The sequence below is a fragment of the Marmota monax genome, unplaced genomic scaffold, assembly GCF_021218885.2.
Source record: "Marmota monax isolate L192 unplaced genomic scaffold, Marmota_monax_Labrador192_F-V1.1 WCK01_AAM20220418_F8-fsc00001, whole genome shotgun sequence".
Taxonomy (NCBI): Eukaryota; Metazoa; Chordata; class Mammalia; order Rodentia; family Sciuridae; genus Marmota; species Marmota monax.
The window spans coordinates 22,252,856-22,268,295 of NW_026693777.1; the positions used below are offsets into that span (position 1 = coordinate 22,252,856).

At 38.3% G+C, this 15,440-nt stretch overlaps 2 protein-coding genes across 8 annotated transcripts in view; one reads left to right on the forward strand and one right to left on the reverse strand.

Annotated features, from left to right (window-relative positions):
- Positions 1 to 15,440, reverse strand: part of Syne2 (spectrin repeat containing nuclear envelope protein 2) — a 336,172-nt gene that overhangs the window by 276,818 nt on the left and 43,914 nt on the right. For all 7 annotated transcript variants that reach the window (XM_046461329.2, XM_046461328.2, XM_046461327.2 and 4 more), the window contains exon 2: positions 6,689 to 6,818. In XM_046461329.2, the coding sequence (XP_046317285.1) occupies positions 6,689 to 6,767 (79 nt within the window). In that variant the 5' untranslated portion in view covers positions 6,768 to 6,818. The remainder of the gene's footprint in view (positions 1 to 6,688; positions 6,819 to 15,440) is intronic.
- Positions 3,135 to 3,576, forward strand: LOC124104394 (leptin receptor gene-related protein-like). Its single transcript, XM_046461332.2, is given in 2 exon segments — positions 3,135 to 3,434; positions 3,437 to 3,576. Coding segments are annotated over 2 exon segments (378 nt in total). The 5' UTR covers positions 3,135 to 3,142; the 3' UTR covers positions 3,523 to 3,576.

Here is a 15,440-nt window from a genome sequence, read left to right on the forward strand (position 1 = left end):
ACATCCAGCTAGATAATTTTTTCCCAGATAGATAATTTTTAATGTTATTCCAAATAAGAAATAAAGTGAAAGCCTCCCTTCAGATGAATACTCAGTATATAATGAATATATTTAAATGGATAATAACCTAACTATAGAGACTCACATTTCACTGTGGAGCCCTACCACGCTATGATATCCACCCACAAGACACAGAGGGTTTTTCAGTGTTTTACAATACATCATCTAGGTGACAGCAGCACTGAATATGAGATATGCATATTATCTGAAATGACACAATAACTGGGCTGAACATGTTTTTATACAGATCCTTGCAGATGGTTAACCATTCACCAGCCTCTTGGCAGGATTGCAAGAAAGGTAACTTCTTGTGTGGTGGTAAAGGTAATTAGACACTAACTCAGTGTCTAATTCAGGATAACATTCTGCAGCTAGATGCTGATTTTCTAAGGCATTACCTACATCATTTTTAAAAACAAAATAATTTGCTGTGTTACATAAATTATTTCCTTTTATGACCATAAAATATTGTTTCAGACAAAATATGCAGTAATTATTTCCATAGGATAAAAGGGAAAGAAGTAGGGCTGGAGCTGTAGCTCAGTGGTAGAGTGCTTGCCTCGCACTTGTGAGGCCCTAGGTTCAATCCTCAGCACTACATAAAAATAAAGACATCGTGACAATCTACAACTAAAAAAATATTTTTAAAAAGAGGGGGAAAGAAACACTACTTTTTCAAGGGACAAATCCAAATGGAAAAATTTAAAGATTCTATAATGAATGCATTTTGGTGGGGATGGGGAGTACCAGGGACTGAACCTGGGGGCCCTTACACTGGGAAACATCCCAGGCCCCCCCTTTTTTTTTTAGTATTTTTAGTTGTAGATGTTCACCATACCTTTGTTTATTTAGCTTTTTTTTTATGTGGTGCTGGGGTTCGAACCCAGTGCCTCACACATGCTAGACAAGTACTCTACCACTGAGCCACAATCCCAGCACCCCCAGGCCTTTTTTATATTTTATTTAGAGACTGGGTCTTGCTGAGTTACTTAGGGCCTTGCTAAGTTACTGAGGCTGTTTTTTTTTTTTTTAATAATGTTGTTGGATTTTTTTATACCTTTGGTTTATGTATGTATGTATTTATGTATGGTGCTGAGGATTGGACCCAGGGCTTCACACATGCTAGGCAAGTGCTCCCTCCAACTATAAACTATAACCCCAGCCCCCTGAGGCTGGCTTCTGAACTCACAATCCACCTGCCTCAGCCTCCCAAGCCACTGGGGTTACAGGCATGGGCCACTCTCCCAGCTTATAATGAATGTCTTTTAATAGTCTAAATTTCCATACCTTAAATTTGTTTAAAATGTGGATCATTTAGATTAAGACAAAATGCCCTGAACTAAAATTCAATTTTTACATCAACGCACTCAAAAGCATAAATACAATTCCCTTTTCTTCCTAACCACTCAAATGTTCCCCCTGCTAGACCAAAGAACCTAAATATCACCCTCAAAAAGTACCTCCAAATCCCTTTATACAAATATTTTCTCAAAGACAAAACAAAAATGAAGAAAAAGGAGGAAATCGCTTACTGACAAAGCACCCCTGGTTTTCAGGCCCGCCCGCCTTCAGTCCCTGCACACATGGGATACCTGTTCTCACAGCTTATCAATGATGAATCACCACATTTCAATTCAGGCATTTTAATTTTTTTTTTTTGAGTGCATTATTCTGAGCCAAGGTGTGGTCACAATTCCCTCACCTCAGATGAAGTTTTGCTCAAATAAAGTAGGCTTTATAACTTAATTAGACCATCATACTACCTCTATCTGCCTCTTAAAACAAAACAAAACCAAAAAATGTTATGAAATGAAAATGGGGGGAAAACTTTCTTATGAGCATTGATCTTGAACCTCTCAAATTACACAAAACCTCCATTCTCAAATTACCCCAAGGATCAGTAAGGCTTCCCACTTCTTCCCCATGGATGATGCATCAGGCACTATGATCCTTGAAATACATCATGTAAGTAAATTACTCAGACTGGCTAGTTCCTAGATATGACATTTTCCTTGCTAAATAGCTCATACTAGTCTTCTATTGTAAAGCACGTTGTATGACCTAGTTATAATCCAAAGCACACTATATTTCTAGTAATTTGCTAATTATTTTGAGCAATTTATAATCCTGAGATCACTAAGGTGAGCTGAAGATGTCCATCCACATTCTAGATTTAAGTTTGCTCTAGACAGAAGAGAGTAAGGATGAGACTTAATAGACTCTCAGAGAAAGGTGGAAGGGAAATTATGCCTACCAAATTGTTCTTTGAAGTGTGTCAGAGGGAGTGCTATACAGTGAAAAGAAAACTATACTCCAAGTCAAAACCTAGTTGCTCATCAGCTGTGTGACTCTGGGAAGAGAATTCAGACGTCCTGAGCCACAGCATCTCTGTTCACCAAACATATAAAACCTTGTCATATGGTTGTAAAGATCAAGTGAAAGAAAGTAGATCCCATGAGATAATGCAAAAGTGCTAGTAAGCTAGAACATGCTATGGGAGGCTCACTCTGTAGTGGTGAACAAAGTATTATTAAATACAATAATTATAATACTATGAATGTTGAAACAGACATAAGAAAAAGAGGGAGCACATACTTTGGCCTCACAGAGAAGAGCTCAGGCTGAGGAGGCTGAGGCTGGCTGACCCTGGGATGGATGAGTTGGACTCCATTGTTACAGAAGAAGTCAGGGCTACAAGAGAACAACCTGAGCAAACACACTCACTCTTGGGCAAGGGAGATTATGCCCGTTGGAAAAATGTGGGGGCTAAAACACAGTGTGCCTACAGAGGTGTGGTGGGAGATGACAGCAGAGAGAAAGGCAAGCACCAGATCAGAGAGGACCTGTGCCTACACCAAGAAGTCTAAACCCGTCCTGTGAGTGTTGGGAAGACATTGAAGAGACGTGTCAAAACAACACAACAACAAAAACAAAAAAACAGTAGTATCAAAACTCCTGTTTTACAAATTTTTCCTATATACCAGGAGGTTTCTGCTCTAGCTGGGTGTTCCTGGACAAAGATTTTAACACAAAGATTTGTGGCCATAAATATATAAAAAGAAATGACGCTAGCTCGGGAGACATGGCGGGCGTTAAAGCTCTTGTGGCGTTATCCTTCACTGGGGCTACTGGGCTGACTTTTCTTGTGCTGGGATGTGCCTTGGAGGATTATGGTGTATACTCTCCCTTTTTTGTCCTGATTTTCCATGCCATCTCCCCTATTCCCCATTTCATCTCCAAAAGAGTCACATATGACTGTAACACAACTAGCAGTGCATATTTCTTCACTACTGGAATTGTTGTTTCTGCCTTTGGATTTCCTGTTATTCTTGCACGTGTGGCTGTGATCAAATAGGAAGCCTGTGGCCTTGTGCTGCAGGCAACACTGTCATTTTTCTTACAATTCAAGGTTTTTTCCTGGTATTTGGAAGAGGAGATGATTTTAGCTGGGAGCCATGGTAGCACTTTATTTTGATAGAGAACACTGTATTTCTTAAGATTTGTACTGTATGTATATGTGTGTACCCGTGGCATTTTACTATGGGATTTAATATGCTGGGTTTTTTATACCTTTATATCATGATCACTCTAAGGAAGACTTCCTAAGTAAAAGATTAGTTTTATTCCTAGATAATGGACCACTATTTTTACTGAAGTTGAACTATGTTATTTGTTTGGCTGTTCACATAGCCAAACAGCTGCTCATCTGTACAGGCCACCTAAACCTTTTGTGTGGAGGTGTGCTTAGACAGGTGAAGACACTGAAGCAGGTCTTTTATAGCTCAGAAAAACTTGGCTCCCTCTGTGTTGTAGACCCTTGCTTCTCAGAATGTGGTCCACAGACCAAGAGCACCAGCATCTCCTAGCTTATTGGAAATATAAAATCTGAAGCTCCTCTGCCCACCACCCAGACCCAGTGCATTTTGATGAGTGAATCATATTCACATTAGAGTTTGAGAAACTTTGTTATAAACATCATACCTAGCTAGCTTCCTTGTCTTCCCCTTGGATCGATCACTTACCCTCTCTAGGAGTTCTGCTCATTTGAGGGAAAAAAATGCCCTTATGTGAGGAGGAGTTCAGACTCTCTTTGGTGTTTGTGAACTGTTCCAAACTGTAATATATGGGCTATTTCCCAAATTTGTGGAAAGTGTTTTCAGTGGGAAGCAGATATGTCCATCATCTGAAAGGCGGTGCCTTTTTCACAGTGCTAGGGCACAAAATAACCCAAGCCCCACTGGCATGCAGGAGAGGAAGGCTGGGCTGGAACCAGTCCCTGCTTTAATTATGAGGAGAGAAGAAGAGATAGGCATCACTTTTAAATTTCCCTTATTAGTCTTGCACTTCTTCCTAACCCCTTCCTAATGCTACCTTATCCCAACTCCTCAGCAGTTCTGATTTGCCCTTTCTTCTTGATGGCTCTGCCCTTCTCCTTTCTCAAGAAATACTGGAGCCAAGTAAGCAAGCCAAAAGTGAACTGCTGGAGTTTATTTACATGTTAATATACTTAATGGCACTTCATTCAAAACTTTATGCCACCTTTAAATAAATTATGGGAAATACATGTCATGTTGTATCTTATAATCATAGTTTTTCTAGCTCATCTTTTTGTCCACAAACCCACTGAGAAAAGAAAATATAAGAAATAGAACCACTTGATAAGAAGAAAGCCGATGGTTTTAAAACATTAATGTGGCAGTTGACATGTGTACAAAGCACTTCCACCTTGAGGTTTGTAATCTTAGTAATTAGCACACCCTTTGTTTGTTGGTGTGATGTTGGAACCAGAAGAGAAAAGTGATAACTAAAAGAATAATGTGCAATGTTGTTTTTTGGCCTTGTGCATGATTTCATGTTTTCAATATTCCGTGTACACACAGAATTGTTGAAGTTGTCATTTGCAATATTTACATTGGGAAAATTATTTAAATACTTTGTAATTTTAACTGGCATTTTCAACCATGACACTTGCACTTATTATATTATAATAAATTTCACTTTTAACACACACAAAAAAAGAAAAAGAAATGACAATACATTTATGGAGTCCTTATTCTGTGCCAGGCACTGTGCTGTGCCCTTTGTGTCTCTTTCTCTTTGGGAAAACTGCAATGAGGGCATGTTCATCCATATTATGCAAATGAGGAAACTGAGGTTCAAAAAAAGAAGTCTCCTGTATAAATTCAAAGAGCCACTAAGCAGCAGAGCCACCACTAGACTTTAGATCTAGCTGTTTATTTTAGCCAAAACGCTACAGAAAAAAAACAAGCACACTATTTTTTTATTTAAATGAAAATTTGATTCCAACTACTTCTGAATATTATGATGTATTATAAAAATTAAAAATTTGGGAGGTCAGGCATGGTGTCACACATATATAATCCTAGAGGCTGAGGCAGGAGGATCTTGAGTTCAAAGCCAGCCTCAGCAACTTAGCGTCCCTAAGAAACTCAGTAAGACCTTGTCTCTAAATAAAATAAAAAAAAGAACTGAGGATGTGGTTCAGTGGTTAAGTGTCACTGGGTTCAATCCCCACTACCAAAAAAGAGAAAAAAGAAAAATTTTAAATTCTTACCTCAAATACTACCTCCCAACAACTTAAATATTTCTTTTTTTTTTATTTTTTTATTGGTTGTTCAAAACATTGCAAAACTCTTGACATATCATATTTCATACATATTTCTTACTCTATACAAATCACAGTATTTACTTTTTTTTTTTTTTTTTTTTGGTGGTGGTGCTGGGTATTGAACCCAGGGCCCTATGCATGCTAGGCAAGCACTCTACCAATTGAGCTATATCCCCAGCCCCCAAAATCATAGTATTTACTTTTAAAAGACTGATATAGATATAACCTATTCCATTATCTATAGATTTCTATCTTAACCTCAAGGACAAGAAGCTAATCAATCAAAAGACATTTTTAATCAAGAAAATATTAGAAAAGCATCTTAGAATCCTTATCATAAATGACTAAAAAAAAATATGACTTTTAAGTATTGTCCTAAATATTTGTATAGTACTAGCCATAATCTTAATAGTACTTTAAAATATATAGTTTTATAAATATAGATTTTTTTTTCAATAGCCTTAGTTCTTCTATACTAACTCACTCTACAATTCCAATATTTGTTTTATCAACAACATAAAGTCTAGTGGCTAAGGAATTTTTCAAATTACCAAACTCCATAAAAAGCACTTAAAAAAAAAAAAGCAGTACTTTGAGATGCACATACAGAATTCACATGATTGACAGATCCTTCCCAAATAACATTACTAATAGTCCTTTCTATTGAGGCAGAATAGGCAAAAATAAGGATATGCATTTAAAAGAGGCTATGCAAAAAGTACAAAATAATGCCAAGCAAACTATGGCTAACCAATTGGTAATGCAAATAAAATGCATACTTTCAGAGTAAGAAATCAGAGATATCAAATTCCCAGAGAGCCAGACAGGAATAAAGACATTTAAGTGCTACAGACTGAAAGGGTTCTACAGTTGGAAAAATACAGATATATCTTTAAAAAAAAAAACATGAGAGAGAGAGAAAGCAGTAGGATTAGTGAAGAAGGGAGGGTTAAGTTTTCCACAGAGTCTGTGGGTGTTACCCCATGGGACCTTCATTACCTTGCAGTGACACCTGGAGATGGTCAATGCCCAAGGCAGCCTGTTGATTTCTGTGGGGAAGGTCAGGACTAGATGCCATTTTTTGACTCGATGGAGATTATCTCATGTCCATCTCAGTTACAGAAGTGAACTGAAAGTGAAAAGGGAGAAATGTTCATTAGTGACTCCGCAGCTCTGCATTTCTGATAAATGTACCCTGACAAGAAAACAGCAACAAGCAAACACTGCCCTCCAAAAGAAGTGCACACAGGTTTCTGGGAGTGTTTCCGCAGTCCATGGGGAACAAAGTAACCTACGCCTTCTCTTTGAATCACAATCAAGATTTTGCCCTGTGACCTATTCAAGCGCTTTGGAATTACTGGCAGAACTCCAAAAGAACTAGTATTGTGGATTCCATACCAGCCGTGAAAAGGAAACTGAAATTCAGTAACTTTCTAGAGGAAACAAAGTGGACATAAACTGGTATCTTAGGCATTAGCCTGTGTGTTGTTAACCTTCAACCACGAGAATTTTCTTCAAAACATTTTATTTAATTTAGTTCCTTTTCTGATCCATAAATGTTGCCATTCACTGGCAACAAGAGCTGAGACTGCATTAGCTTACATCTATCTATTATATTATTTTCCCAAGTACTTATTTTTCCACCTACACATTTCTCCCTTGGCCTCTTGAGTCTCTTGAATCTTACTTACTTACTTACTTAGGTGTTTTGTTTTGTGGTGCTGGGGATTGACTCCAAGGCTTCATGCAGAAGAAGCAGGTGCTCTGTTTCTGAGTTACACCCTGCCCTTCACCTTGAATCTTAATTCTTCGAATAAACTCCTTACATCACAACTCTAAAAAAGCATTGGATGTGTGTATGTGTGTGTCTACTAATTTCTGGGGACTGAGAATAAAATAATGACTTCACTCAAGAAGATAATTAAATAATAGAATAACCCTAAACAGGGGCTGGGGTTCTGGCTCAGTAGTGGAGCGCTTATCTAGTATGTGTGAGACACCAGGTTCAATTTTCAGCACCACATAAAAATAAATAAATAAAATAAAGGTATTGGGTCCATCTACAACTAAAAAATTTTTAAAGTTAAAGAATAAAATTAACCTGGGCTGGGGTTGTGGCTCAGCGGTAGAACACTCGCCTAGCACTTGCGAGTCCCTGGGTTGGATCCTCAGGACCACATAAAAATAAATTAAAGGTATGTGCCCATCTACAACTTAAAAAAAAATTAGAATAAAATTAACCAAATATACCAAATGTATGCACAGGGCTTAGGATGTAGCTCAGTGGTTCAACACTTGTCTATGATGTGCCCAGCCCTATGTTTGATTCCCAGTTCCACAATCGATCAATCAAGATCAAATAAGATGGACGTACAGCTTTGTAACCAAGCAAGTATTGGATGAAGTTAATGTTAGAATCTGTGTGTAGGGGCGTGGCTCAGAGTAGAGCACTTACCTAACATGTTAAAGGCCCTTGGTTCAATCTCCAGCTGCAGGATGGGGATTGAGGAGGTGAGGGTGGAACAGAGGTGGGGAAACAGTGTTGAATATGTGAACATATACTGTAAAATACCTTAACTCTGCTATAACTAGAAATTTATCGTAATAAAATGCTGAAGGGAAAACCAAAAAATAAATCTGAGGCCAACAGCTAGATACAATCAGTCATATTAAATATTAAACAGACTATTTTTAAATATGCAGAGGATAAAAATCATTAAACAGTTCAAAAATCTTTCCATCCCTTCCTCCCCAATGTTTATTATCAAAACCACTCCTTTTATTATCTTTCCTGTAGATCACTGTTATTAAAGATTTTATCTACCAAATAAACTTTATCAGTAATTCAGTTGCTTACCCTCTGAATTAAGATGCATCAGAATCAGCCAGAGTTAACAGAGTAGCTCTACTGAATTGATTCATTCTAACTAAAAAGATTAACTTATTAGTTCCCAAGGGCCTGATTATATCTAGCTGTAGCCTGGTGACAAAGAAAGACAGAGGTCCTCAGCCTTGTGATATACTGAGGACATTCACTATCCCTTTCCACATCCTCCAGCTCCTAAAACCCAAAGTGGAGACAAAGTACTACTTCATTTTCACAGAAGAAAAACTGAATCCAGAATGAATTTCCTAAGGATACCTATTGTTCTATCCAGGGCTATTTTTAAAGGGGAGGGGGGATAGTAACAATAGTAGCAGCCACCTTATGCAGCACTCACTATATATAGGCACTGTTCAAAGCACTTGGCATATACCACCCTTTATAAGAACTGTCTGAGCTTGGTACTGCAATTATCCCCACATTTGAGAAGACAACCAAGAAGCTGGGCATGGTAGCACACACCTATAATCCCTGCAGCTCAGGAGACTGAGGCAGGAGGATTGCAAGTTCAAAGCCAGCCTCAACAACTTAGCAAGGCCCCAAGAAAATCAGGAAGACCCTGCCTCTAAATAAAATACAAAGGGTGGGGATGTGGCTCAGTGGTTAAGTGCCCCTGAGTTCAATCTCCAGTACTCCCTCCACCAAAAAGACAACTAAGATGCACAAATATGATATGCAGTTGTCTAAGGACACACAGCTAATAAACAATAGAGCCAAGATTTGCATCTAGGTGGTTTATACTCTAAATCAATACATGACCGTACTCCCACAGATAGCTAGAAGTTTGCCATGTGTCATTCATTCCTTTTTTTTTTTTTCTTAATAATACTAGGTACTGAACCCAGGGGCACTGTGCATTGAACTACATGCCCAGCTTTTTTTGTCTTTATTTTGAGACAAGGTCTCTCTAAGTTGCCCAGGCTGTCCTTGAACTTGAAATCCTCTGCCTCATCCACCCAAGTCACTGGGATTGCAAACATGCGCTACCGCACTCAGCTGTTCTTTTACTCATTTACTCAACAAACATTGCTATGTACTAGAAGCTGATCTCAAAGAATCCAAACTGAGAATAACAAATAAATACAATATGAAGCACAATTCTCTAAGAGAGGAGTGTAGGGGATTCTCTGTGGCCAAGAAGGTATGCCTGCTCCATCACTTGAAGGTAGAGATAGATATGACCATCAGCAGCTGCAATGGACAGAATTTGTATTTCCCTCAAGATTCCAATTGAAATTCTCACCCCCAGGTATTGAGTGGTGGGGCCTTTGAGAGATGATGTCATGAGGCAGGAGCCCTATGAATGAGATCAGTGCCCTTATTTTAAAAAAGGGTGGAGAGAGACCTGTATCTACTTCCACCATGCCAGGTTACAGAGAAGTTGGCTGTCTATGTGGAAGTGGGTCCTCACTAAACCCTGCCTCTGCTGCTAACCTGATCTTAAACTTCCAAGCCTATAAAACCAAGAGAAATACAGTTCTGTTGTTTTTTGTTGTTGTTGTTGTTGTTGTTGTTGTTGTTTTAATTTTTACAGTAATAGGGATTGAACTCCGGGCCTCACACACACTAGGCAAGTATTAAGAGCAGCCTAACTGAACTAGGACAGGAGTTATACATATTAAAACAGCGTGTCACTCTAAAAAATCTCATTAGCGTTGGCATTATTTGGATACCTTGAACTTGGTAAGAGTTTCTCTGAAAACCACTCACTGCCACTACTAATCAAATATAAAGTACCAAATATAGGGGAAATAATACATATTTTCTTATTTATAAGAAAACATTTATGAAAGTATTTCCTATTTATATTACAAATAAAAACAAAAGAATAAATAATAAGTTAATAACAAGCTAATAACCAAATTAAGAAATATTCCCATTTAGACTGATGTATGGAATTTACTGTATTGTATATTAGAGCTGTAGGAAAAATTTGGTAAAAATGGCAAAAATAAAGAACAGGCTTTAAGATAACTAGATGTCTCAGTTTGATTTTTACTGTAAAAAAATTTTTTAGCAAATATGTCAATAAAATATAATAATTTTTATGCCCTGAAGAACTTCTTAGCACTTCTAAAAACATCCATTAAAAGTAAAACCAAACTTTGAGTACTGGATCAATGACAAGTGTCATTGGCCCAGATACTGTCTTAGTATAATTATTTACCAAAACATGCTACAGTGGTGATGAGGACTTGATTAAAGATCTTTTTTTATGATATTCCCAATGCAATTTTATTTGATGACAGAGAGAAAGAGTTGACATTTCCACAGAGGAATTAACTTATTAAACAAGGCCCATCAAAAACTGGAACAGGGTAGAGAAGATAAGTCTGGGGAGATTTCTCGGCTTTACATTGAGAAGCTAGAAAGACTAAAAAGGGAAGGCAAAAAGGGGTGAGGTTTTGGCCCAGAGTCACAGGGTCTCTGTCAGCCAGACTCCCCAGGACTGAGTCATCCCTGTGTTCTGACTCTAGAGGGGAGCCCAGGGCTACATCCTCAGGTGGATCTCAGACTGCTGGCCTCAACTTAAATGTTGCCACAATTATGTAAGAAATCAGTGTTTAGAATTAAAATAAATTAGGCTATTCTTAAAAGTGAATAATGGACCTTCTTCAGGAACATAAGGAAAGGTTGGGTAAAGAATTAATGTATTGGCATTAAAGCTTTTAAGATCAAATGAAGTGATGGGGAATTGTGTTTTAAAAATTCATGTACATTAATACACATGCTATTTTGAAACAATCGTGGTTTGCTTATGCAATATATCTTAATAGGTCTGTGGTATCTACAAAACCTCAAAACACTGGTGAATTTCCCTTTTTAAAAGAATCTTGGCATTTACTTTGGATTATTATGAATGGAATGCTTTCAAAGAAATCTGAATGGAGGTTATTTCCAATGAGTGCCATTATGGGTGATTTTTATTTTCTACTTTTTGCTGATCTTCATATTTTTAAAATGATAAATACCCATGTCTACTGCAATAAAATTTCTTTTTTTTTTCTTTTTATTGAAATAGGGAATAAGGTATTATGTAGTTCGGGGTCAGTTTTTCAAACCATATATTATAGAACCTGCATATCTATATCTTCATAATGAGAAAAAAGCCAGGAACAAGTATTAGAAAAAGCCTCTGAGTTTGTTAAAAATTTGGCTGGGGATGTGGATCAGTGGCCGAGTGCCTCAGAGTTCAATCCCTGGTATCCGCCCCGACTTGCCAAAAAAAAAAAAAAAAAGAATTCTAAAAACTACTCCCCAAACTTTTTGGTAACTCAATGGGTCTTTCATATTCTCATTATTAGATAGTTTGCTAACAATCCCTGCCAGTCTAACAGCAAGTGAAAAGTCATTGTGTCAATAGTGAGAAATAGGTAGCTACCCTATCTTTTAAGGTTGACCAGAAGGAACACAGTGGCAGGATGTAGTTATGTACATTCACTTTTTTCTTTAACAGTGATTTGAATTCCAGCATTTTTCCTGGGGCACCTCCCTTATTCTTTTTTTCTATTCTTCAGCTGCATCACAAGGTCCTTCAAGGAATTGTTAAAGAATCTCCCCTTGATCAGCTAAGTAACAAAGTCATTCATAGCAAATGACAGTTATTAACTTTGATCTGCTTACAACTCCACAGCAGAAAGTTGGTAATACACTAGTAGTAAGTTTCTTCATTTTTTTTCCCCATTAACTTTTTCTGTTATTTATCCTGTTGCCATGATTTGATCAGAAGCAACTGGTACAGAGTCCCAGACCAGGTGATTTTTTAAGGTCTCTGGTAATTCCCCTCCCAGGCACTTTATTCTTACCACCACCACAAAAGGCCAGAATAATCGATCCTATCAATTCACTGTACTTTTGAAAAACATGTCACAATTCTCAGTTTATAATGCTGCTGGACTTGCAATCTCAGAAGACAGCAGTGTCACTCACAGTTCAATACCAATGATACAGCTAAGCCACCCACTTAACCCATAATGAGGGCATCCTGTGGGAATGCAGCCACCTCCCTAACAGCCTTCCGCTGGCCTTGACCAAGTCCCAGATGCTCTCCTCTGCAACAAACACTGCTGTAGAATGAAACTGATAAAGCTTTCCTTCAAGAGTGGTTGTTGGGATGCAACAGAAAAACACCTAAAACTAAAATCTACAAAAACAACATTTATTGAGAGCTTACTGCAGGAGATGTACTACAGTATATAAACGGTAGTTAATATAAACCATGAATAAACTTATTAGGATTAACTTTCTCCTTTTTTCTTTCATTCTTTCTTTTTGTGTATACTGGGGATTGAAGACAGAATCTTATACCACATTGTTTCTTAATCAGCAGTTAAAAAAAAAAATAAAAGCTAGAAGTTAGGGATATAGCTCAGTGGTAAAACACTTGCCTAGCATGAGCAAGGCCCTGGGTTCAATCCCCATCATAAATAAATAAATAAATGCTAGTCACAATACTAAAATTAAGAGCTTTAAAAAAAAACCCCACTTGAGGATGAAAATTTCCAAGACTATAAAACCTGGTATGGGAAATCAACATAGATCCAGAAAGCCTCAGAAAATGTATCAAGTACCTAAAATACATAGAGACAGAAAGTAGAAAGGTAGCTACCAAGTGCTAGGAGAAGTAGGAATGGGGAGTTAATTGTTTTAATTAACTTTTAATTGTTTTAATAGGTATGTTGAATCAGTTTTGCAAGATAAAAAGGGCTCTGGAGATGTACACTAGTTTGTGATAATTATAGCAATGTGCTTAATGCCACTCAACTGGCCACTTAAAAATGGTTAAGACAGTAGACTTTATGCTATGTGTACTTTACCACAATCTTTTTTTTTTTTAATAAAGTTCTGAGAGAGCCAGTTGTGGTAGCACATGCCTATCTATAACTCCAGCTACTCAAGGCATCTAAGACAAAAGGATCAGAAGTTCAAGGCCTGCCCAGGCAACAAGGTAAGACTGTAGGAAGGAAGGAAGGAAAGAGGAAGGAAGGAAGGAAGGAAGGAAGGAAGGGAGGGAGGGAGGGAGGGAGGGAGGGAGGGAGGGAGGGAAAGTGGGGGTTCTGATAGAAACTTTTCAACCTATAATCTATTTCTACCTAAAGTCTGAATTGAGTATTAAGGCGGGGGGGGGAGTCATTTCCTGACATGTAGGTCTCCAAAACATGTATGTCTTATGTGCATTCACTCTTAGAAAGCTACTGGAGATGTTACTTCAACAAAGTAAGTGGGGCAGGGGGTGAGGTTTAGTGGTAGAGAGCTTGCTTAGCACATGTAAGGCCCTGGTTCAATCCCTAGCATATCAATAAAATAAAATAGTAAAAAAAAATAAAGAAAGAAAGGGAGGGAATATTCCAATAAAATAGAATAACTAAATCAATAAACTTTAAAAATGAGAAAAATAGGAACTGGGTATCAAACACAGGAGAAGTAAAGGACAGTTTCAAGGATGAGAATTATTGAGGCAAGGAAGAAGGAGAACTCAAGGGGGGTCTGGGAGAGAGGCATGGGGTGAGTGCTGAGGGAGGAAGAGTTAGAAAGGAGGGATGTGAAGACTGGAAGGGTGAGCAGACAGATGAAGTGCAGGACTGACATCTCTCTGAGGTCAAGTTGTGGAGAGTAGTGACTTGGATCATGGTCTCTGACTGCCTCGTCGCTATGGCCACACTTGCACTGGGAATTTTCTGTGCAAAGGTGCAGGTCAAGATTGCCCAGTTGCTGTGGTGACACCCTGTCTGAGGAGGCTCTGTGCAAAGGCACAGAACTATAAGAGTCTTAGCCTTGAGCTCAGACATCAGCTGCCAGGGATAGAGAATTCTGGACATAATAAGATAACCACAATGTCTCACAAGTGCCACAACCTTCAAGTCTGTCTACCTTGAAGAACCTTTCCCACAAATAAACTTTTGATGATTAAATCGATATAATAACTCTGGGTCAATGTTCCTCCATCAGAGGATGGTGTCCCACCTGGTCCCAGCTTTCTCTCTACAAGTGTTCCTTGGTCTTTCTCAATCCCCCATTGCCCCTGGCCGGTTTTCTAAGGTTCAGCTATGCAGGGTGCAGCACCAAGTGATCTGGGGAGTCATCTGGGAAAACTAAAGGCTGTGGCCAGAAGGGATCTAAATTCTGTGTCAAAAGGATTTTGAAGATGGAGTAGCTTCCGGTAAGACTTAGTGTGTCAGGACCTTTCTTCAAAATTGATTCTTCTATTCATTCTAAGAATTTGTGGTTTGTAAAATATGTTCACTGTTTTCCAGGGTAGAAATGCTGAGGAGTTTTGAAGCAAAGAAGAATGAAGGGAGTCCTCATCAAATGACCTCATTTTTCTCAGTAAAATAAGAAGTGAGGTCATCTCCAGGGAACAAGTGGGGTAAAGGGTGGGTGGGGCAGGGTGCTGGAGAAATGAACGGTGCTCCAAACAGGTCACAGTTGAAAACAGGAATGAATCAAGCAGAGACACAGACAAGGATTGGGAGAGCAGCTGAAGACCAGAAGCCAGAGCAGCCTGGGTCCCCCAATGGACCCAAAGGGCATTCTGGGCCCACAGTTTGGCCATGAAGACTCAACACAGAAATTCTCACATCTGCCTGATGCTCAAGAAGGAGCAGCAACTGTTGGAGACTTGGTAAAGGTCTGTCAACTAAAAAATGTTATGAAATTGCACATATACATAAAGAGGCATGTTCGAGAATGTTCATGGTAGAAGTGTAAAAAAAGTAGAAAAAACTAATCTCATTGGTAAAAAGAATGAATGATGGTTCCTATTCATATAAGGGAAGACTATTCCAGAGAAAATTGAATGTTTGACCAATATCAGCACGGAATATATAGTATGCTGAAATTATGATGGGGGTCAAAAAGATAAATATA